The 24,059-nt window shown below is 38.5% G+C and overlaps 3 protein-coding genes and 1 long non-coding RNA gene across 8 annotated transcripts; 2 read left to right on the forward strand and 2 right to left on the reverse strand.

The window, feature by feature from the left end:
• Positions 1–540: 540 nt before the first annotated feature.
• On the reverse strand, positions 541–23,344 carry LOC133840182 (proto-oncogene tyrosine-protein kinase receptor Ret). Of its 4 annotated transcripts, XM_062271877.1 has the most exons (7): positions 18,866–19,673; positions 15,430–15,842; positions 6,033–6,823; positions 4,230–4,395; positions 2,395–4,109; positions 2,198–2,338; positions 541–2,134 (listed from the first exon to the last, which is right to left on the reverse strand). In XM_062271877.1, the coding sequence occupies exons 2-7, from the start codon at positions 15,518–15,520 to the stop codon at positions 1,265–1,267; spliced, it is 3,774 nt and encodes a 1,257-aa protein (XP_062127861.1). In that variant the 5' UTR covers positions 15,521–15,842; positions 18,866–19,673; the 3' UTR covers positions 541–1,264. The 4 variants fall into 4 exon arrangements, with proteins under 4 accessions (XP_062127861.1, XP_062127869.1, XP_062127878.1 ...); XM_062271885.1 differs by lacking the exons at positions 15,430–15,842; positions 18,866–19,673 and adding an exon at positions 23,274–23,344; XM_062271894.1 differs by lacking the exons at positions 6,033–6,823; positions 15,430–15,842; positions 18,866–19,673 and adding an exon at positions 4,487–4,904.
• LOC133840208 (mitogen-activated protein kinase kinase kinase 7-like) lies at positions 10,859–13,354 on the forward strand. Of its 2 annotated transcripts, none has more exons than XM_062271920.1 (7): positions 10,859–10,940; positions 11,466–11,519; positions 11,618–12,085; positions 12,146–12,325; positions 12,392–12,700; positions 12,758–12,934; positions 12,994–13,354. In XM_062271920.1, exons 2-7 carry the CDS (start codon positions 11,469–11,471, stop codon positions 13,351–13,353), a joined length of 1,545 nt encoding a protein of 514 aa, XP_062127904.1. In that variant the 5' UTR covers positions 10,859–10,940; positions 11,466–11,468; the 3' UTR covers position 13,354. The 2 variants fall into 2 exon arrangements, with proteins under 2 accessions (XP_062127904.1, XP_062127896.1); XM_062271912.1 differs by having other exon boundaries at positions 10,862–10,940; positions 11,463–11,519.
• LOC133846327 (paxillin-like) lies at positions 20,614–21,740 on the reverse strand. Its single transcript, XM_062281241.1, has one exon. The coding sequence runs from the start codon at positions 21,529–21,531 to the stop codon at positions 20,932–20,934; it is 600 nt and encodes a 199-aa protein (XP_062137225.1). The 5' UTR covers positions 21,532–21,740; the 3' UTR covers positions 20,614–20,931.
• LOC133840225 (uncharacterized) lies at positions 22,311–23,406 on the forward strand. The gene is made up of 3 exons (XR_009894172.1): positions 22,311–22,429; positions 22,679–23,228; positions 23,283–23,406. It is a non-coding gene; the product is annotated as an uncharacterized LOC133840225 (long non-coding RNA).
• The last annotated feature ends 653 nt before the right edge of the window (positions 23,407–24,059 follow it).

The raw sequence follows: 24,059 nt of genomic DNA on the forward strand, positions 1-24,059 counted from the left end.
ATCCTTTTATGACTCGATATAACCGTGGTAAAGCTTATTTTCGAAAAAAAAGATATTTGTTTATTAGTCATATCTCTGACTAATCCTCAAGGATCTCGACAGGAAGTCAATTTTCGATATCAGGGTAACTAGTATAGTCGATTTGTATTCAAGTATTTTAAGGAAATCCTTAAAAATTTGGCTTAAATTTGTTTAAGGGGTAAGGTACAGAAAAATTGTTAAAAATCCAAAAATCCGCCCTAACTCGGCCATTTGAAGAACGATCATGATGGTCTTTAGCACAACGGTAGCTCTTATCAATATTATTTGATTGGCATACTCAAAAGGGCGAATGTCCTGCAAGCAACCAAGTTACAAGGACCTTTTTGTATACAGAAAAATGCGCATATCTGATCCATATCCTGTTTGATCATTGTGTGTGCTGTGCCAAACGAAGCGTATTGATGAGGACTACAATCCTACCAAAGGACATTCAAATCGTCCTTAGGGTTCTTGAGTTATCCTACAATTTGTGAATATCACCTATTTCTCTTGAGATACAGACCAAGAAAAATAACTGGTATTATTGATTGGCTTTCAAGAATAATAATACTCGGGGATATTTTAAGGTAGCATATAAATTTATTTGTATATCTGTATCTGTACGTTAGCAAGTGAATATATTTATATACAGTCTATTTTTTGGCATATACATCAATAAGTACAATAGTTATGCTTAATCTAAATTATGAGACAAGTGCGAAAAATACTCGAAATTGTCATTGTGCCCAGATCAATCGAGACTAAAATAAAGAATAGAAATGTCGACACATATATTATATTATATATACTATGTATAGTAAATAAGGCTAGGACTAGAAATTATTTGCAAGGTTTACATTACTCTTGCTTAAAGCTAAAATTCTTTCAAAGGCATTTAAAATTATGACAATGGCATGTAAATACAGATTATAGATAGTAAAAGTTTAAAGACGAAATATTTCGATTGGAAATTGGAGTTGTGATTTACTATAAAATTGAGAATGGTCTTTCATATTTGGGGAATGTGTTTCTAGACATAAATGTTATTTAAGTAATTGGTAGACAGCAACATCCTTGACTCTTGGAATGCATCTCTTGGCTAGATTGTCAATGTGGAATGTGGAACAGAGTATTCGAGTTATTTTTGGCATCAGCATAATTCTAAAACTAATTAACAAACAATTTGAACTAAAAAACCAGGCGCAGTTTATAATGTTGAAGAAAAAAAAAGCCTTCTCAGGGCTTAAACAGCATCCTCAGCATGTTCATTCGGTGATTCGGGCTCCTTGAGATTAAGCAAACTGGAGAAACGAAATGAGATAGTCTTGGAGAGATGCTTCTCAAAATCGCGATTGTCGAGATTATCAGGGATCAGCGTATTGTTGGTCATGTCTAAATAGGAACGACCACGTTTCACAGGCACCGCATAGTGGGGCAATGCTGTAGCCGGGCTGCCGTTGGTCATGTTGCTGTAACTCGGCGCACAGCTCGATTTGCGTATGTTGAGAGGAAAGCGTAGATCGTTCTCGTATCGCAGCACTTGCTCCGTCGTTCTGGCATCGATCAAAGGACGTGGCAAATCGTAGCCAGGAGGCACCACCATGGCTGCTACTGATGGCGTCTGAATGCCTGTTGTGGAGTCGTCACGACTGGTGCTATGATCCTGCATATCGTAGAGGTTCATCTTTGGTGGCGACCACAAATGTTGAAGCGACTCTGGTTCGCCCAATTGCTCGATTTGGTCAATCGTGGGCATTAGAGCAGCTTCGTCACTGCAGTAGAACGGATTGGATACGGCATTGGTCTCCAGCTCAATATATTTGGCATTGTTGCCCAGCAACTTCTCAAATTCAGCAGCCAGATACTTGAAAGAGGGACGTGCATTGGCCTCATCTGCCCAGCAAGTGCGCACCACAGAATACACTGCCTCAGAGCAGTTCTCTGGCCGCTCCATGCGATAACCCGTTTTTAGAAGTGACCAGAGATTCTGTGGTGCTATGCCAGGATATGGAGAGGCACCCAATGTAATTAGCTCCCAGCACAGTACACCAAATGCCCAAACATCTGATTTGCTGGTGTACACATGATCTGCCAGCGATTCAGGTGCCATCCACTGTAATGAAAAGTTAATAAAATATTAAAAAACTGGAAAAAGGGTGAATAATTGATGGCTCACCTTGACGGGTACTCGATCACGCGAACGCTTTAAATAGGCATCGTCCTCGTAGACATCGCGTGTCAGTCCAAAGTCGGATATCTTGCAGATTTTGCCATCAGCTAGCAGCACATTGCGGGCAGCCAAATCGCGATGTACTAGCTGCAAGGCATATGGATTAGTTTATGTATGATGACAGGTTAAAATGTATACCCTACCTTAAGCTCAGTTAGGTAGCTCATGCCCTTGCAGATTTGCCAGGCAAATGTGAGCATCATCTTGACATTAACGGGCTCAACACCATCGCTGAAATCAACGCCAGCGCACTCGATTTTCCGGCTAAGACGCAGATAACTGCGCAGTGAGCCATAGCGAGCATACTCAATGATAAGCAGAGGAGCATCCGATTGTGTGCAGGCGCCCAGTAGCTTAATGACATTTGGGTGTGAGACCTCTTGCAACAGTTGGAATTCCGAGAGGAGAGCCATGTACTCCACCGAATTGGCGCCCTTTTTCAGCATCTTGACGGCCACAGTGGTGACTCCTGGTAAGCCAGCTATTTGCGTGGCATAACCCTTTAGCACCTGACCAAACTCGCCCTCGCCCAGCACAGTGTCCAGCTGCAATTGTTCCCTGGGAAACTCCCACTTAGCATCGGCACTCTCGAACTTGAAACCACTCTGCAGCGGCATCAGCGGCAAATCTCCATCGCCACCCAGGGCATCCAGACTATGAGGCAGGACTTGTTTGGACGCTGGTGTTGCGGACTGTTTTCCAAGGCGTCGTTGCCACAACTTGCGCTGCGAGAGCAGCAGACAGAGCAGCAGCAATACAAAGAGCAGCGGGCAACTGATCACCACAAGTATGCAATATCGATTGCATTCCATACCCGCCACATGCAGCACGCCTTCTGTCAATGCACTCTGATCTTGTTCCTGCGCAGGCATTGCGCTAAATGATTCTGTTTCTGTTTCATTCTTGCGCTTACGTTGACGTTTCGGCTTTATCTCATCCTCGTCGGGCAGCGGTCCACAGGAGCATTTGCCATTATCCTCGCAGATACAGGTGCCCGATCCACTAAGTATGCCACGTCCATTGCTGGTATGCGGGCCCATAATGTAATCGGAACGCGTGCAGTCCTGTGGACAAGCAAACGGATTGAGCTCTTCGAGTGCATCACACACCTGATCCGGACAGTAGCGTGCATCGGGCACACAGCTGCCATAGTTGCGTCCAAACATTGCCGAACTGGAACCGCGCCACATACAGGGACCGCCATTGGTGGCCACACCGCAAAAGTTGCCGCACTGCTTACGATACTTGACTTGGGCACAGGTCTGAGAGCGTGACTTGAGTCGCACCTCGCAGCTGGCATTTGCTGGCCGACCCTCGATCAAATGTACATTGATGACAAAGACATGCGACTGCTTATCCGGATCCTGCCATGTTACATTCAGAAAGTAAATAGTTTCCGGGGCACGCTCCAGTGCCAAGCCATCACGCACATACACAATGCCTGCCACCTCAGTGATGCCAAACGCATTGCTGCGATCTTCGACGAGCGCAAAGCGCCAAGAACGCTGCCGCATCAGTTCCAGAAAGCTTTCGGGCTGTGCCACTCGATAGTAGGAAGCTGCCGAGCGATGCACCAATACATCTTTCTCATAGTCAATGCTTATGCGGCGTCTTCCGGCCAAATCCGAATGCAGCACTTCGCCAGTAGAATCGAAGATACGATGCTGGCGCTGACGCAATGGCAACGCCTGTGGCCGCGGCTGATCGCTCTCATGCAGCTGATCCGTGTCCACGTGCAGACAGACGTGAGCTGTGGCCGTTGTTGTGACATTCTTCGCCTGTATGGTCAAGTCTCTGGCCATTAAGTCAATGCAGTAAGGTGTTTCACGGAGCACACCGCTTCTAGAAAATCGCAGCTCTGCAAGAAATAAGAAACAAACTAATTAGCTAAAATGCTGCATACAATTTTATATATTTATCATAAATGTAGTTGCAATTATCGACATTATTCCGTAAAACAATTCTTGCAAATACTTACGACAGCTTACAATGGTGTGTGGCCTGCCAGTGTGATCCGCCTCGAAGGCGTGGCAATCTGGGTGTACAAGTCCAAGGGCATCATTTAGTATGATGTAAGCTAGATGCGCATTTGCTGCCAGCGTGTCCTTGTCCAGATAGATGATTTTCTCGCCCACCGGCTCATCCTGTAAGCAAACAGTCAAGGGGTTAACTTCATTAGCATTCGCATTAACTGACCAACACTAATTAAAAGCTACGTGGACCGCTCCCACTGACCTCCAGCACCACAAATTGAGTGCTGCTGCTCTCCAAGGAGCTTTGCTCTGGGCAATTGGTAATTAAGGTTCTTGTTTATCACGTTGTGCACAAGGTCAGCAAATGGGGCAAAGCAGCCCAAAGCCTTTGGGAGCTGACATTTGTGGTGGTTGGAATTATTCCCTGGAGCGTGGACTTTTATCAATTATAAAACCATTTCATTTCCACTATGCGATGCTTTAGTTTTTCCGCTTTTAAATTGCATTGCAAGTATCCTGAGGTCATGATCGTGTTGAAATTGCAATTGCACTAAAAATATCGATGCCATTGTGCGAATAACAGCTGTTATGTATTTAGATACAGCGCATGCACATATTGATAGCAAAGCGATTAATAGTTTGCAAAATCAACAAGTGGGAGGGAAAGAGCTAATCGACTTTGATTCAAACTCCAATTGGAATTCGTAGTTGAAAGTGAATTTTTGCGTTAAATTAAAGTTTTTGTAATTCGTTAGAACACCTCTTAATAAACATGCAATTTTGATAAACTAATTCGTTTGCTTCCGATTTAATGGCATAATTTAACAAATAAGTGAGTGAGAAGAAATTCCAATTAGAAATTCTATTGGTACGTATGTAATTAGTCTTAACAGTGGTAATTTAAATCTCTGCATTAAATATTTAACTTTTAGAGATAAATGTAGCTGTCATAACATTTTTTTTTGATAGCTCCAATAAACATAATTTCTTGACAAACTAACTTGTCGGCTTTCCATTGCTGTCAAACGATATTAAAGCGTTTTAGTTGATGATATTTTGACACAAATTCCTGTCGCCTGACAGCAATTACTGTTGGATTCACTTGAAACACACCTTGGTTCATTGTTGTGCAGTAATTTAGGCAGACGAGTACGCGGCTACTACTATTATTTTGTTAATTTAAATACATATTACCGACGACTAATTGTAATGGCTAAACTTTAGTGGCAACTTCTCGTACTCATTTTCTTTTTTTATAGATATTCGTAGTACATGTAGAGCAATTACTTGCAACTAAATGACATAGTTCTAGTGGCTCCTAGCGCACCTCGGGGATGTTAGATAGGCTTGGCACGGGTCTCCAGCCGCAAAACATGACAACATAATTTGCCAGGCCAAGTTGCGCTTAAAGCTTTCATTTGCTGGCAAACTTTAAGAGGCAACTTCGTCGCAGCAGTCACTTGACACCCTTCACATTTCGTTTCGTTCGGCAATCAAAAAAAAAGGAACTTCGTTAAAATGTTACGCGCTTTTAATGACGAAAACGGAAACGGAGGCGAACTCTCAGCCAGACGTGATAATGGTCAAATTACACTGCACAACATCAAGTCATACACCGACACAATTATGACGCGAAGTCTAATAACAAGAAAGTTCGACTCTTGTCTGTGTAGCACAGTGTTGCTTTTGTGGCACAGGGGTTGATGTTGCGTGTCTCGCAAACGTTTATCAAACGCGAATTCAATAAGCCCGCACCCAACGCAGACATTGACCAGACAATCAGTCTGGGCCGCGTCTGGAACGCTTACCATCTTGAAGTAGGGCTGCTCCAGGTAAAAGTTAAAGTGTGGCTGCCGCTCCTGCAGACGCGGTCCATTGTCGTTGCGATCCAGCAACGTCACATTGTAGCTACGCCAGAATTGTCGCTGCTCCTGTGCAGATATCTTCACGGTGCAGCTGACGGTGGCCTGCAAAACTCCTGCCAACGCCTGCAGCCCATTGAGCTCATCATGATCCAGCGATTGTTTCGTATAAAGACGATTCTGCTTGAGCAGAAAGTGTGCGCTGCCTGCTTTCAGTGCATACTCGATGCTGTGATGTGCACACAAGTATTTGGCGGCACGCGAATTCAACGCTCCAACCAGCACCGGCTGAAAGGATTCGCTGTTGCTCTTGGCCAGTGGACTGCTTGATTCGGCGATGGTGTAATGGGCGGAAGTCCAAAAGCAAATGTGCTCCAATTCGGCGCAATAGTCGTTCAATGGCTGCGGCTCCAGTTCGAGTGTCAAATGTGCCACCTGCTGCAACAGTTGGTCAGCTTCAGTCTCGATCTGGCTGCGTGGAAATGCGGTCAGCACGTACTTGACACTCTCGTTGATGGCTTGGTAATCGTTGCGCATATAAACCTCGCCAGAACTGGCGTTCAAACGCAGCAGCGGATTATCCTCCAGACTGTAGATGTAGTCAGTGGCTGGCTGATTGTTATCGAGGCGCAACACTTGAAACTGGGCCAATGGTATCTTGGAGAAAATGCTCTCGGACTCCTCATTGAGTGGCAGTTTGAATTTCACGGATGTGGTGGGAAAATACACATCAAATGCTGCAAAGGAAAAGCAGAAGACATCTTTAGGCAAAGTGGTCGAACACTTTTTCAACGCTGTCCACCCCTGAATGATTTGACCACATATTTGTGGTGGGTCTGTCAATGACTCAGTAAGTATTCGCCCATCTCTCTCTCTCCATCATCCCCCCTCATTATCATCATCATCATCATGCTTATCCTCATCAAAACCAATAAAATTATGAATGTCGTTTAATAAGCTCGCTCTGACCTCAATAGAGTGGCAGGGACTCAATGCTGGACAGCTTTAAATCCAACATTCGATTTGGCTCATTCAACACGACGTATGCGTAATTTGATAAGATTCTTTTTTCCCACTAATGATGCCGCTTGTTGTTGTGTTTTGTTCGAACGTGTGCTTGCATACGCCCAAGTCTAATACAAGCCATAAATAAATATAATACAGATATTAGTTATTAGCATATGGGTTATCGAGCCCCCGTCGCCTCCGCACCCCACATTCTCCTTCCGCTTGGAGACAAACGTAAACGTCCATTGAAGTGTCCGCGTCATCGCGTATTGATTTTGTGATAACAAAACCAAACAAAAACCCCTCCTCACAAAATGAGAAAGCGGAAAAATACATACTATAGCATACAATTGAATGCATAATTGGTAACAAATGTTTTGCCAGGGAAATTTGGAGCAGACTTGAGTGAACGAGGGGGTTAAAGTGCTTAATGGACTGGTAAGTGCCTTCAATAGGGGGCTAATTATAACAATTCCCTCTGCTTGCCACTGATTTTAGGTCGTGAAATTTGATTCATCGAAATGGGATACGCAGCGTAATCTATATTAAATTTGTACTCTCTTTATTTTCATATCGGTTTCAATTACGAATTCTCTAAATTCCTTTCTATGTTATATTAGGCAAGGATAAGATATTGAATAAATTATTTATTTAATCTTCACTTAGATTGCAAAAATTCAAATAATTGTATTTTTAACTTCACACTTAAATTAATAATATGAGTAATATTTACATTGTAAACTACTTTGCAAACATTGATAGTTGCAACTTTTCCCACAATATCCAATTTGAAACTATGTCAAGATGGCCAATTGAAAACGATATCTAGTTACTTGAAATTGTCTTTCAATGTATTGATTGACTGACTGTTAAGTTCTCTCTGCTCTTTGCCTTTAGAGTCAAGGACTTAACACTTTGTCATGCTTCGGCACATAAACATCACTGGCGCCGCCTTATCCCAGAGGCAGTTACCATAATACTCCTTCAGATCCGGAACTCGACCCCTCGCAGCACACACTTACGCATAATTCCGTAAAAAAAAGAAGAAAACGCTGACAGCATTAATATTTTGTGGGTGGATTTGAGCTCGTTTCCGACCAAGGACACGAACATGGGCAGCATAGGAGAATGGGAAACTCACTAACGGGGAGTGGGGAAGCCCCAAGCATTTAAAATGTCATTATAAATGCGTGTCTGTGTCGCCCCCCAAACTCGCAAACATGCGAGTATCATCTACTACATATTTTATCAGCATATTTCGCATGCCTGAGCGTCAACACAATTGTAATGAATGCATTCATAATTCATAGTGCGAGCACTCATATTTCTATTCGTACAAATGCATGCACGTATATGGTAAAATATCATACTTATATTAGATTGTTAGTTGCCTCCAAGGATTTACTTTTAACATAATTATCAAACACACATCCAATTAGCAACGGTTCTTGTTGACATCACAAGTAAGGCGACAAAATGTTTTTAAATTTCCTTAACATAAGCGTGATTAAAATGCGTGAAATTAACCAAAGGATAAGCCACTTATTGACACTTAAGCAGGACGTCGCATTAAGTATACGTTTAAATACTCATATTGCGGCAATCTGCAGTTAAGCTGATTGCAGCTTATCTCCCAAGTAAACGAGCTTGACCAGCTAAAGCAAGTGCTTAACTAGTGATTGCTTGAAAAAACGGAACTTGAACTCGTTGCGGAAGTCTCCCCTGGGCAGGTGGCTTGATTGTGTCTGGGGAGGTGTTACCACAAGTCAACAGACGTTAACAAGAAGCGAGCATTAAACCAAAAAAGGAAAAAAAAAAAGAAAATAGTGTACGTTATAAATGTGCAGCGAAGACAAGGCTATCTATCAGGAGGACAATTAAAAAGGTCGACAAATGGCGCATTAAAAAGTCAAAGGGCGAGTTTTTTTCTCGCTCTTTTTTTTGGGGTGATTGGACGGCTAAAACGATAATGACAGCATAGTCAACAAATGTCCGGACACCATTACGGCTCGTACCTGAACTTGGCCAGCTCTAATGGCGGGGGAGTTTGGGGGGAGGGGTTTTAGTAAACAGGATACTGAAAACTGTGTAATTGAGGTGCGGCTCGATGCTTGTGTCGGGGACGATGTCAACTAGTTTTTTTTTTTTGACTTAACTAATTAATCTGCTCGAATTAATTGACTTTGCATCGAATTAGGTCGACAGTTGTTGATTTTGTTTATTCTGTTTGTTGACCCAACACAACCCCGCTTTCTCCTTTCCTCCTGGCATTCATTGCGCCCCTTCGACCTCAGTACGTTGCCGTGAGTCATGTGCTCAGCATCCGACATTAGTTTTTATTTTTCCCGTCATTTTGTTTCTCATTCTTTTTGTTTTTCGCTGTCTACGCAGACAGCGTAATGAAAACTTTATCTTTGTCACAGTTGTTTTTTTGCCTTCTCTATGTGCGCATTGTGCTTTTTCATTACTCATACGACCCTTACACCGCAGCATTAACTTCAACTGTCTGGCATTTCCTTTGTAACTGCGTTGTTTGCCTTGGCATTGCCGAAATCTGGCTACGCTCAATCCGCTCTTGGTTTCTCTCCAACTCCGCACTTTCACTACAACTAGCAACAATGCTTTTTTTTGTTCCTATGACCAACAGTGTGCCAAGTTTTCTTTTCTTCTTTTTGCCTGTCTGGGATAACAAATTGAATAACAAATAAGAGAGCAGCCAAATGCAATGAGCGATTATTTAATATTTCCTTTCTTCAGTCTTTATAATGATTTGAAGGGGAACTATATAAGAAAATCGAAAATGGAAAATGCATTTACCTCCTTTTAATTTTAGTTTGGAAATTGTGACGTGAAAAATGTTGTTTAGCTTAAAGTGAAAAATTCAATACAATATTGTAGAAGATTCACGGTAAAATAGCAGTGCGCTGTGAAAAGTATATTTGGTAGTATAACATAATTGAATTGCTAGGCAAATGCAAATGAATTCGAAACACTTTGCGTATTATGCATGTGAATACTGTAAATATTCACACCGTTGTATTTGAGTAGGCGCACATTGCTCCTAAAGGTGATCGATTGCCTGCTCTCTAATTGTTAACTGTCAGTAGAGCACTAAACACATTTGTCAAAGTCAGCGACTGAGTATTTTATGCTAATTGCGACTAATTAATGGAGCCTACAATTAGTTAAACTCAGTTTCTCTGGGAGTGAGATATTCAGTGTACTTCTTTTGCGGAGGTTACAAAGAAATACCAAGAGTTTCTAATCTTATGCCGAGGGTTGTACATGCGACACATGCAAACCATAAAAAGCGGGAATGCGAAAAAAACAAAACCAAAATGCATAACTGGTATACACTCTGTAGCTATAGAGTCTTAAGGTCTCTTGGCAGAATATATTTCAGCAGTCAATTAATCGCAAAACGCAAAGACACTCGAAAAGTCGGTGACTCCAAAGGAAATCTAAAATGGATGTATTTTAGGATTGAAAGGAATAAAATGCGTAGCGACAGATTAAATGCATTTTTAAAAAGCATTGCAGGGTGTGTCAGACAACGCCATTAATAAATGAACTTGTTTCTAACAAACACATCTGTGATTTGTTATCATGCAAAATTTTAAGAGACACCTCGATATGAAGTTATAAAGGTAAACCAAAGAAAAGTAGCTGATCATTCATCGATAAGTCAAGCTGTTGCACATCGAATATCAAAGCGATAAATATTGCAGTATCTTTGGCTTAGGAACTGACTTTATCGTCGTTTCTATAACAGTCTGTCTTCGTATTTTGAAGGGTTCAAACGTAAAACTGTCTTATCTTCAAGTGATACAATCGACAAAACATTAAGTAAATACTATGAGAAAGCTGTTTTTAATAATTATTATTAATGTTTCTAAATTATAAGTGAAAATAAGTGCACTGTATTATGATTTGCTATCTATCTCAATGTGAAATCCATCCATCCAAAGCTATTTTTGTATAAGAATGTCTTTGCAGACATATGCTACATAGATAAATAAATAATTGTATAATTCATATGATTTATTAATTAAAATTTATTTGATTTAAAATTCTCAATATTTTTAAGACTTTTAAAATCTTATCAAATTAATTTCATTAATTATTAATTTGCACACAAAAATTGAATATCTGAACCTATTTAAAGAAAAACTTATTGGAAGTCAAATAAAGTATATTTCGTTTGTGAATGTCTAAAATAAATTGTATAATGCATACATATTAGAATATAAGATTGCTAAAATTTGGGAAATTCGTCAAACAAAAACCAACATTTAAAATGTATTTCATCAAAAAGAGCAACAACAAAATCAAACTGAAAACTTTGTTCTCCTTTTATTTAACCCCAAGCAGAAAATGGTTCGCAAAATTCATTATGATTCATTGGAGTTGAATGAGGAAGATCAGGTAATAAGAATTGTGATAGGGAAGAACGAGGTTCTTAACATTTACACACCAAATGGTAGATAATAATGTATTTACATAATAACTTCGTTTCGTTTAAGGCGGAATTTCGCAAGAAAACCAATAAGATAATTGTGGAGGACGAATATGGAGGGAGATTACTGAGAAACCTAATCTTTTCCCCTGATAATCGTACGGAAAGAGAATTCACAATCCACAATTCGCTTAATCATGTGAATATTGTGAAATTGATTCGTAGGGAGGAGGACGAAAATGCCAATTTATTCTTTATCTATGAATATGCTGATTGCGGAACTGTTTACAATTACCTTTGTGATATGAAAAACCGAAATGAATATTCCTTAAAGCTAAGCTGGATGGTGCAATGTGCCAGGGCTCTAGCTTACATGCATGGGATGAATCCCAAAATTGTGCACAATGATCTAAGGGCACGTCATTTGCTGCTATGCGACAATTTCAAAACAGTTAAGATATTTGATTTTAGCAAGGCGACTTTGTCGCACGATGAATCGAAGGATATCCGTAGCTTTGGAATATTACTTTGGGAGGTAAGTTAAGAAAATTTCCACTACATATAATATTTCACATTGGAAATTGTGTACTTTTAGATTCTAGTTGCGAAGAGCAATAACGATATGGAAAATGACAAAGTTATGCTAGACGCTTTAATTAAACTGTGCTATTGCAAACAACCACCGAAAATGATTGTCATTGCAGATATTCTGGAAAGTATTTATCAAAACAGTTTAAATGAAAATGTTTCTTGGAGCAACTTGGAGTTGGGCGAGGTAAGCCGTATATTATTATTATTCTTATTGTTACTATTATTTTTGTTTTTATTATTATTATTACAGATACTTGGCCAGGGCAATTTTGGACTCGTCTACAAAGCTAGGTGGATGACACAAAATGGCACTCGAGAAATTGCCATTAAGAGAATTCTTAACAATAACAATGTGGCCAATGAGCGAGAGGTTAGATATTTGAGACTTTTGAAACATGAAAATATCATGAGATTCTACGGCACCACAATGGATAATGAGGGGAGAATAATTCTTGCTATGGAATATGCTGATGGTGGCACCCTTGACCAATTTTTACATCATAGCAACAGAACTGTCTCTAATAAGGGCAAGCTCAACTGGATGCTGCAATGTGCCAAGGTAAATTGCATCCCTATACATCATATTGCATCGAGTTTAACTCTATTGATATTCCAGGGTGTTGCTTTTTTGCATAAACAGCAACCAATCGTTATCCATCGTGATCTTAAGCCGCAAAACTTGCTACTTTATAATAACTATCGCACATTGAAATTATGCGACTTTGGCACTGTAAGATCATTGGCCTCAATATCGATCAATCTTGTTGGCACGGCCCCGTACATGGCGCCAGAGGTAACTAAACTAACAAAACTATTTTACATAATTATAAAGATTATAAGATTCCATTATAGGTATCTGAGCCTCAGCTAAGCACTGAGAAATGTGATGTCTTCAGCTTTGGCATTCTATGCTGGGAAATAATGACCCAAAGGAAACCGTTTGCACACTTATACCAATTCGGACCTCATACTATTATAAACAAAATAAGACAAAATGAACGACCTTCAATTGACCAAGTCGAAGACGAAACTGGGCACATCAAAGCTATGATTAAGCAATGTTGGGATATGAATCCAATCGTGAGGCCCACAATGCGAGCATTGGTTGCAGTTCTCAGCATTGATCTGAATTCTTATGTCGCAAACAATAATATGATCAACTTATTGCAAGACATATCAGATGAAGACTTTGCAGATCAAGCCCCCAACTAAGAGCTGAGCATTGGAAAAGCTCTGAAACTTTAAAATTCAAATTTTTTATATTTTATACTTTTAATCATTTTTTAATGCAACGATTTAATTCATCGTGTTATTTGTATTAATATCATACTTAAAGATTTAATGCTTAATGTGCAACAAATTTAAAGTTTTTCCAAAATATCTTAATACAATTCACAATTCGCGAGTGTGTTTAGCGAAAAGCGATCATGATTAAGCTGTATGTCAAACACTTGCTTGCACAATAAATGACCAAAACTTACAACAATTTAATCAAAGTCGTCTACTCGTTCTCTAATTTAAAAGGCGAAGCAAGTCGAAGCTGAAGCCGGGCCAAGTGCCAAGCGTCCACGGCCACTTAAATGCTTGTAGAATGCGAAAATTAAAAGCACAATAAACGCTGGTGAGGATTGGTGATTTGTGGGGTCTTGGGGAGCACGTACACCTATTGACTTAATTGATTTCACATAAATTCCTATCATTTTATACGATTTTAAATTGTGCAGCAGCTGCGCTCTCTGTTTGGCATTTCGATACCTTTCAATTGAGAAATGGAGAGCAGAGACCGCGACTCTGGAGAAAATGTAAATAGTATAAGCAAGCGACGAGAGATAAAGAGAGAGATAGCGAAAGAGAAGGGTAGAGGGATGACTGAGGTCAGCTAGTGATCCAACCCCCGAAGCGAATTCAACATTTGATATGTCTACGTGGTGTAATAATTTTTGGGTGTGTTCATCAACACACACATTGACCCCGTCAGCTGGATGGGTCCTGGACATCAAATGCTTTCCTATTCGTTTACTTCTACGTTGTCAGAGCTGTCCGTTAACTAAACGACTCTCAAACTCACACCTGTTTGGTGCCAAGTCGGAGACACTTATTTGATGTGGCACAAACCACAATGAACAACAGAAGTCTGTAATATAATCGGGTTCAGGTATTCTGTATATTTCGGTTTTTTTTTTCGAATTTATATCTTCGATGGCATTCCCACGCTGCGTATCTGAGAGATTCGATGCAAATGAGTGTAATTGACTTTTATGATCGTCTGTTTGCCGAAGACTCCCCTCTTCAACGTGGGGAAGTACCGCAGCGATAAGCACCATTGGCTGCCATCAACAGACTGCTTGCCACCTAGCCGGCAATTTGTATGCACATCGTGTCATTGCTCGACTGCCATTATACGACCCTCAGGCAATAAAACAATCAATTTTCATAATTGTCCGATAATTGTGTTTTCGGTGCACTCTTTCACAGACCCTATCTCACTTTTATTTTCTTTGTGTCTGCCCCTGCACTTATTCTGATTATCGTTCGTGATTTTCACAAATCTTTTAATCTTTTGAATTCTGCTCTTCTTGTGAACGCTCTTTGTTTTCTTTCCATCAACCGATTATTGAACCTCATAACCTTGACTTTCGGTAACTCTTAATTTGATTGGATACTTTCTTATTTAATCTTGTTCTCTTCAACTAGCTTATTTCGTTGTCTTCTTTTACTAATTGATTTTATAATCTTTTTTTTTAATTTCTGATCAGCTTCTGCCTCTATTTTGTTCCAACTGTCATCGACTTTCACACAATTACTTATTTTTATGGATCTTGCCATTCGAAGTCCGAAAATCAAATTTCGATCATCCCCTCGCACTCTCTTGCTTTATCTTCCTCCATCTCCTTTTCAACTTCTCGCAAAGTTTTTTTTGGAGCTGCTTATCTGGTCTGTGCTGCGCATTTTAAGCTCTTAAAGCGACAGTTTGTGAGCTCAGAGTGCTGAAGCCAATTGCCTCGCACAAGTTAAGATTGCCAGATAAATACGAATGTGAGTATGTATTTCCATACACATATATGGATATACATATGTGTATGTATATAGAAGGTTATCTGGCATATGTTAGAGAGCTCAGTTGCTGCTTTGAATTCCCAACTTGTTGGCAGTGTGACAAGTGCCGTCATCTAATTGTTTACATTTGCATGTGGTGATCAAATATTTGTAATCCAATTACAAGAAGGAATAAAAGTAAGAACGGAAAAGAATAAAATATTGCCAAGCGTCTGCTCTTCGTTAACTTACCCAAACAGATGTGCAGCCTCAGTGTGACTGCGACAACAATGGCGGCCACAGTAACGGTACTTCTGATGCTGCTGCTGCACTTCGACGCCATTTTAAATGCTGCGCTGCTTCAGCGTCGCTGCGCTGCTTCCGCAAATAGCAAAACGAAGTTTCTCCTCAGCCGCTGCTGCTGTTGCTGCTTTTGTTCTTATCAGTTGTTGTTGTTGCTGTTTTTGGATTCTTTGTTTGAGTTTGCTGTGTCTAAATGTTTGCTTCGCCGCCACTCAGCAAAATTGTTTGTTCACTTTATAATTGTAATTGTTAATTCTATTGACAATTATCTGCTGCTTCTTTTTCTCTCGCACTTTTTACGCACTTTTCACATTGTTTTTGCTTTTGCTTTGCGGCTGTTGCACGTTCCAGACGCTTAATTACTTTTGATCACAATTTGATAAAGAGAACATTTATCAATTAATGTGCGAAAAAAAGACAACACAACGCTCATGATAAAGGCAACAGAAAAATGTATCGAATATTTTGTTAAATAAATAAAAGGCATTGTTACAACACCAGTTCATAATAATAAACTACGTCTGCAATCGGTCTAAATATTCGAATACCCTGTAGCTATGCGAAATGTGAGGTATACCCGAATACAACAAAAAAATAATTGTACTTTTATCTTAGTTGATAATTTTAATATATTATAGTGCTTTGTATGAAGTAGAGCACTATTTTTAAAAGCTTGCACCAGGGTATCGGTTAGTCGAAAGACGCTTCAACTATGTCGCCCTTCTATGTGGAGCTGTTGAACCCAATTTATCATAGACCTAAGGCCACGCAAAGCTCCAACGAGCTCAAGGGACTCTCCGTACAATTTCTGATTATTGCAATTAAAAATGAGCCACGAATTTATTTATCATTATTATTTTTAATAATAAATTCGATTTGTTTTTTTGTTTGTTTGTTTGTGCCGTCTCGCAATATTTTGTGATCAATTTTGTGTTTTTATTTCGAATGGTTCTTTTGCTATTTTTGGCAATCAATTTGGCAGTTGTTGTGAGCGAGTATTAATATTTATTTATATGGATTTTGTTGGACTTTAGCTGGCAAGCCCCTGGAAATAATACGAGTACTCGCAGTATTTAATCGTTTTGCCAACTCATTGAACAGCAACAATTTTGGATACTTTTTAATTGTTTTTCTCAATTGGAAACCTTATTAAACAATAATTGTCGAAATGTGATCTTAAAAGCGGATCATCACGAGTTTGTTCGTGAAGTGCTTTATGAAGCTTTCGGTTTGCAGAATGAGTTTGTTCTTTTGTTTGGAGAAGCAGTAGGCAATTGTTGTTCTGTGAAGCCATTCAAAGTAGGTGTGATAAAGAATAAAACTGGAAGGCATATAGCAAACATATACATACATATATGCAGATAGCGAAGCGTAATTCAAAAGAGCCACAAAGTCAAACAACATGATAAACAAATTTTATACAAATTGTCTGTCTATCTCACTGACTGGCAGGTTGACACACTGACAATAGCGACTGCCGTCTATGGCTGCTGTTCTTGTTGTTGTTGTTGTTGTGGTTGTGTCAAGCACTTCTTTCAGTACCTGAGGCCACTTTAAAGTTCAACACATTTGACACACTGTGCACAACACTAACACAAAGCCGGCTTCTATAAGCACCAAAAGCCATTTGCCACTTGCCACTTTACCACTTTGCCACTTGCCAATTGCAAAGTGGACTTCAACTTCGACTCTGACTTCCAACTGGCTTTGACTGCGAGTTACGAGTTGATAGTTTGGTGTTTTTTACTCTTTCGCTTTTATATTTTCCCAATTAAAGGTTAGAAATAGCAGCGCGACGAAATCGTTTGTTTGGTTTTTAAGGTGCGTCCTGTTGCGCCCCAAAAAGGCAACGCCATAAACCGCAAAAATGTTCATCCGACAGCCAACAACCCACAACCGAACGACAGCCAACAAAGCCGACAACCGTCGCTGGCCAAAGTCAAAGCACGACTGCTTCAAGTTGTATGAACTTGAAGCTTCTGGGAATCGCAGTCGTCGTTGTCGTTGTCGTTGTTGCTGCTTCTATCGCTGCCAATTCGCAGTCGCATCGTCACAGCCGCCAAAAACAAAAATTGATGTTCTGCTTTTGAAAATTTCGAAGCTTTAAAAATTGGGCTGCTTCATTAATTTCCAGAGCGTGGCTATGAGGTATTTGAGATATTCATATATGTATATATATATATATTTCAAGCTATGTGTGATTGAATTAAATTAAATTAAATTAGCAATCAAAGTATGTAATATGATTATAAAATTTTATAGTTTTCCATATTGAAATCATATTTTGCTTTATTTTTAGACATACCTAAAATTTTTAAAGGGTATCTACAAGTTGTCAACTCTTCTACCATGCTTGCATGTTTGATTTTTTTTGTTTTCTAGTCGTGGATTTCCAAGAAAAAGGGTTTAAAAATTCTCAAATATTTTGGCTAATTGTTCCATATGTTGCGTATGCGTAATGTTCGTAAAACAAAAGAAACTCATTTGGAATATACGCAAATGAAATTATCAATATTCCTTGGCAACTGTGTGGGACATTTTGTAATAACATTTGCATCTAGATTGCAATATGCAAATTGGCCAAGACGATTGTTCATTGGTAAAGTCATTAATCAAGTGTCACTCAGTCATTTAATTATTGTGTTGAACTACAATATTTGCACTTCGCATTCGCATTTGCGGTCGCAATTGCGAACAGCAGCTAAAGAGCTTAAGCTTATATTTATTTTATTCAACTTTGGAATTTACATGGATTTGTTTGTTCTACAAATAACTAATGCAATTAGAGGTTACATTATAAATAACAATAGCTTTAAAATAGTTTCAATTAAAGCGCCATTAATCAATAAAGTCAATTTTGAAAAAACTTGAATATTACATGTGATTATTATTAATTGAATTTAGTAATATAAATACACGTATTTAAAATTTCAGCGCCCATGACCTCATCACCTTCTATGTACATACGATGTACCATATATGTTGTCATCAATGTATTGTTGATAAGGATGACAAGCTGCGTCGAAAACTAATTGCACTACTATCATTAAAATAATCTATAGAGTATACGAATTTTAATTTAATTTTCAATCAATTTTAAATTTTAAATAGAACTATGCAACAAATATGTTTAGGCAATAAAACACATTTTTAAATTTCCCCCATTTAAAAAATCTTTAAATATTTTGTCTAAGTTTAAATTAAATTTGAAACCTTGCAGAAATATGATAAGAATGCGTAAAAAAGAAAAAAATTTGCAAATTAATTTAATTTTATATTAAATTATGATCAAAATTAATTAGTTTTTCTTTTCAATTTCACACTAAACACAATTTTTAATTGCTTAAATTTTTGCAATTAAATATGAGTTTTGAATTGCACTCACTTCAATGTTATTAATCATATTTTTTGTATCATACATTTTTTTTCAATAATTTTATGTTTTAACAAATTAGTTACGCTTGTTTTTTACACTCTTTTTTTACTTAAATCCACTACTGTGCCATAAATTAGTCAGATTTTCAGATCGTAGATTCAGATAATGTGTCTCATACGTCTTTTCGACTACAGTTTGTTGCAATTTATCGCCTGCAGCTGCAGTGTCTTTGGTAATTATTGTATTCAGTTGGCTTGCAACATTTGTTTATTGTTTTCCATAGTCTTTGCATTGCAATTAATTAGCGAGGTTTTTCGTTGCACTCGAGAAAATTCAACAGCACTTCGCAAAAAATGCCAATGTACGAAGCTTTAACCACGTTACGATAGTTTGTTAGTTAGTACGCTTGGTAATTGCATTCGAGCTGCTTTGGGAACCGCTTTCCATGCGCTTCGCTTTACCAATGAAACTGAAACCGGCAGCGAGCCAACTGAAAAGCCACAAAGCCCAAAACTTTTGTCGCTCGTCGACTTTGTCGTCGGGTTCTGTTCGTTTAGCGCTTGTTATCGTCATCATTCACTTCGTGTGTGAAGCAGCGAATTTTCATCGGTTGGAAAAACAACCCCAGTGCATTTTCCGCCTCTTTAGTCACACTGTTGCTCTGTTGCTGTGCCCCATGCTGATGACTCTGTTTGCTTATCAGCCTGCTAATCCTTATCCCAACGCGCACTGATAGCCAACATACGAGTATAGTATGAATATATTGCTTCGAATATGAGTGCGAAAATTGCTTTCGACTAAAAGAGATAATCGAATTGATTGTGTGAATCTGTACTTTCCTCCCGTTTCTATCTCTTTCTCTCCCTTTTCTCTGAAATATGATCTCATACTCTGTTTCTCTGCGTGCTTCTGTTGAGGGAAGTGCAGCTTCATTTGAACATCTTTAAAGGGTTGCTCTGAATTGTTTACTATTTATCTAGCAATCTCTGTCACTTTAATTATATGAAAAACATCTATCGGTTTCTACATATGGATAATTCCATGGCGAAATTTGTCCCGTGCGAGACTTTTTACAGTGCACTGCAGTGAAAATAACATAAACTGAAACAATTTTAAAAAATAGTGAATGTTATTCTTAAAGCTCTAGATAGGCACTATATTTAGAGCTAAGATTGATTTTAGGAACTTGATCTGTGTTCCGATAAAATATATAATTTAGTTAATTTCTTGATTTTGCGTACGAATTGGTTATTTTTTGCAATTATCACAACAGAAAACAAAACAGAAAGAAAATTCCAAAACCATTCTTAGCTCTAATTAAATTACTTATCTAGAGCTATAAAAAAAAACTTTTCTTATTTTCAAAATTGTTTCAGTTTATTTGATTTTTAATGTAAAGAGTCTCGCACGGGACAAATTCCGTCATGGAATTATCCATATTTAGTTTATATTTTACAATAATAAAATATCACTAATAATTATGATCTTTATTACTTTTGTTTTGAATTAGTTGTTGGTATTCAAATAAACATTTGCAACCGTATTAATCTTATTTAATGAATTCAAATAAATCTCGCTAAGCAGACAACTTCCAAAAATGTGGGAAAAAGATTCTTACTTATCTGCAGCTTATTATTAATCTTATTTGATGCTGGAGCAATAGGAAAACGTGAATTTTGACAATAATTAATTGAGAATTTGATGCTCGATGGTTCAAGTATTCTACTACAATTCTTAAAAGAAATAATACGAATAACTTGAATCGGTACAAGTTGCGTATATTTAAAGAGGTGGATGGATGGTTGTATATAAGTATATTGGTAGTTAGCTGAATGGGGAAGAGCGGGAATGCCAGTGTGCGTGTGTGTGTAATTGTGTATATTATGGTTACAATACTAGATTGAGATTCAGATTGAGGGTCTCGCAGTAACATTTATAATTTCAATGGCTTGGGCACAGATACTATTTCGTATTGAATTGTCGCTCCACTTTCAAACTATAGATGTATAAACAAATCATAATTTATTAATCATTCGGTATACTGGGGCTTCCATTTGCAGATCCTTCGTTTTCTTCTAGCAAGTGCATTCGGGACACACGGGTTTGTCGCCCTCGATGGTGAAGGTGGTCGAGGTAATGGGATTCTCGCAGCGATTGCAGCGGAAGCAATCGCGATGCCATTTGGCATTCATGGCCACGATGGCGCTGTCCGTGATTGGCTTCTCGCATTTGGCACAACGCACTGCAAATAGATCTTCGTAGTCCTGCTTGCAGTAGGCCTTGCCATCGCGCTCGTAGAACGGGCAATTCGAGAGCGGCTTCTTGCAGGCTCCATCGCAAACAAAGCAGCATTCGTGCCAGTTCTCGCCCATGGCACAGATGGTCCGCTCCATGATGGGCTTCTTGCAGCCGGCACAAGTGCTCGTGTATCGCTCCACAAAGCACTTGGAGCAGACCGGTTCGCCGTCCTGGATGTTGAAGGTGGCATCCTCGATCTGCTCATCGCAGTGGCGACACAAGAAGTGCTCCGGATGCCATGTCTTGCCCAATGCGGTGATCACACGCTTCGTTATTGCCTCGTTGCATTTGTGGCACACAATGTTCTTCTCCTTCTCCTCGGTCATCACGTGGCTCATTTTCTGCAGATTGCTTGGAATGCTCAGTTGATCAGACATTCACACACACACACATGCACAAAATTGAATCGGATATATACTCGTAGATAAAGGGAGGACTGTATTACGATTATTCTTAGGTTTTAGTTGTTTTTTCCAATTTTGATATTTTAAAATATATATTCATATATATAGAAATAAATTCGGAAAACGGAACAGAAAGAACGTGTTAATTTTGTGAGACTCAAAAACTAAATGATACGATATCGCATTTACACCTTCAGCTCCGATTGACATTTAGTCTGTGAATAATCACAGGCTGCTAAGGCTTACAACAAAAGTGTAGGAACATTTTGCAAAGCACGCTTTGCACATAAATAATCTTTAATTGTTATGATCCATTGTTCTATATAATATATGAAGTAATACACCTATTAATTCATTTTCTTATTTTCACTTTTTCTATGAAAGCTTTGCAAAATATCTTAAGAACATTTTAAAATATGGTTATTGATCTATTGTGGTAAGCGCTTCGTACGCATAGAAAATAAGGTATACTTATTTATATTATATTTGTATGAAATTTTATGTAATAGACATTGCATTTAAAGAAATGAATTAAAGAAATAAAAGAATTGTATATATGATCTGCATTAGTTTCACAAAATTTCCTTACAAGAAAATCCGAAACAAAATGGAGGACATCCGGCAGGTAAGCTAAGAAAAGCCATAAACCGTAAAATTTAGCGAAGGTTTTGAATTTGACGGGATAAACTAAGCTAAGCGAGGAAGCGCGCCAACAGGTAAAGAACTCATCATAAAAATGGGATTACTATTGGGTATTTTAAAGCTACCTAGTAGGTATATAAAAGTGTAAATTGGCGACAGATGTTACTTCTGCTAAAGATTAAATAAAAATATGTTTTCCAAATCCATAAAATTTGGATTCACGATTTAGGTAAGTTAACGTTTATGTCACTGATACCTCTTTAGGTATTTTCTAAGCACTAATCTATGCAAATTGCCGTTAAAATCCCTCGAGGGGATAAATTGTGAGCAGCTGAGGACCACCTCGATGGCATCCTTTGAACTTGTCCCAGAAACGTGTTTGCAAGCAATTAGAAAAACGTCGCTGCAATTATGGCGTGCATTAAATATTTTGTAAATGAAATGCTTTTAATAAAATAATTAGAATTGTGCTCTCTAGCACACAGCAGCTGCTCCTCATCACGATCCGCTCACGCACTCTCACCGCATACGCAGACAGAAGCAGAAGTAGACGCCAGGCGAGTGGCGATGGCGATGGCGATGGCGAGTGCAGCCTGACACAAATTCCCTTTCAACTTGCATAACAAGCTCTCAAGCGGGTCGTTTGCCTCCTAATACCATTTCCTATTCCTCCTATTGCATCCCCCTTGGTAATTTTGAATTCCTCGAAGCAACAGCAACAGCAAATGAAATGGTGACATGTACAACACAGCAATCCACAATGGCACACTCCTCTCCACTCTCCACTCCACACTCCTCATCAGTTGTTGGCATTATGAGTGTCAGCCAAAAACAATGCCTGCCTTCTACGTGGCGTCCAAGCAGCCATCAACAACAAGCTGCGTGGCAGAGATGTGGCACATTCCATGCTGACAAGTGGTTGTTGGATGGAGCATGGGAGCATGGGAGCATTGCTACTTACTTGAACTGGCTTGGACCACAAATACGAATGCGCCGCCTCTTAATTGCCGTGCAGCCGGAAGCCACAAGTATTTATGCTTTAATTAAATATTTTTATGAAATTTACTACTTACATGTTTTAGAATTTACTGTAAGATCTAGATGCCTCCACATTGAGTTGTAAAGCTACCCTTAAAATTTAAACGCATCTTTGCAGACTTTTTATTTCCAAGTTTTCCTTAAAGCCATTTATTTATGCGATTTCTTGTGTGACTAATTTGGTCGATTGCATTGCGGAAAGTTGCGGCTATAAATTATGATGTTGAAAACAGGAATATATATGTTATGTTATGTATAATATATTTAAAGCAGAGATTCGCTGTAATAAAATAGAAGAACAGAAGAAGTGACTATGATATTGCTGTGAAATATTTATGTATTTTATCACTTCTATAAACTTAGCGATACAAAAATAAAACAAAAATTTGTAGTAGAACAAAAATCTTAATGAAAAACTCGAAGTAAGTCAAGATAAGAATTACTTCTAAGAGATTAAAAATCTAAATGAAAAATTCGAATATGTAATGTAAAGTAATGATAAAAGAACGATCGTCCGTGGATGTTCAATTCGATAGATTATTTATAATTATTATTTAAGATCAACTATGTTTTAAAAAGACAAACATAAAGCGACAAAGGTCTTGATGAAGACTTTCACTCCAATACACAACAAAATTACAACATTTATTAAAGTAAAAATAAAATGTTAAGTGTGTTTGTAAAACTTAAAATAGAAATAAATTAAGCACTGACCTGTTTTATTTAAAAATATATGGTCTATATAAAAATGGTCTTGCCAATTATTTTTTAAGATGCAGAGTGTGCCGTTTGATGCAATAAAAAGTACAAGTGAAATTTTT

This window comes from Drosophila sulfurigaster, chromosome 2L, assembly GCF_023558435.1.
Source record: "Drosophila sulfurigaster albostrigata strain 15112-1811.04 chromosome 2L, ASM2355843v2, whole genome shotgun sequence".
Classification (NCBI taxonomy): Eukaryota; Metazoa; Arthropoda; class Insecta; order Diptera; family Drosophilidae; genus Drosophila; species Drosophila sulfurigaster.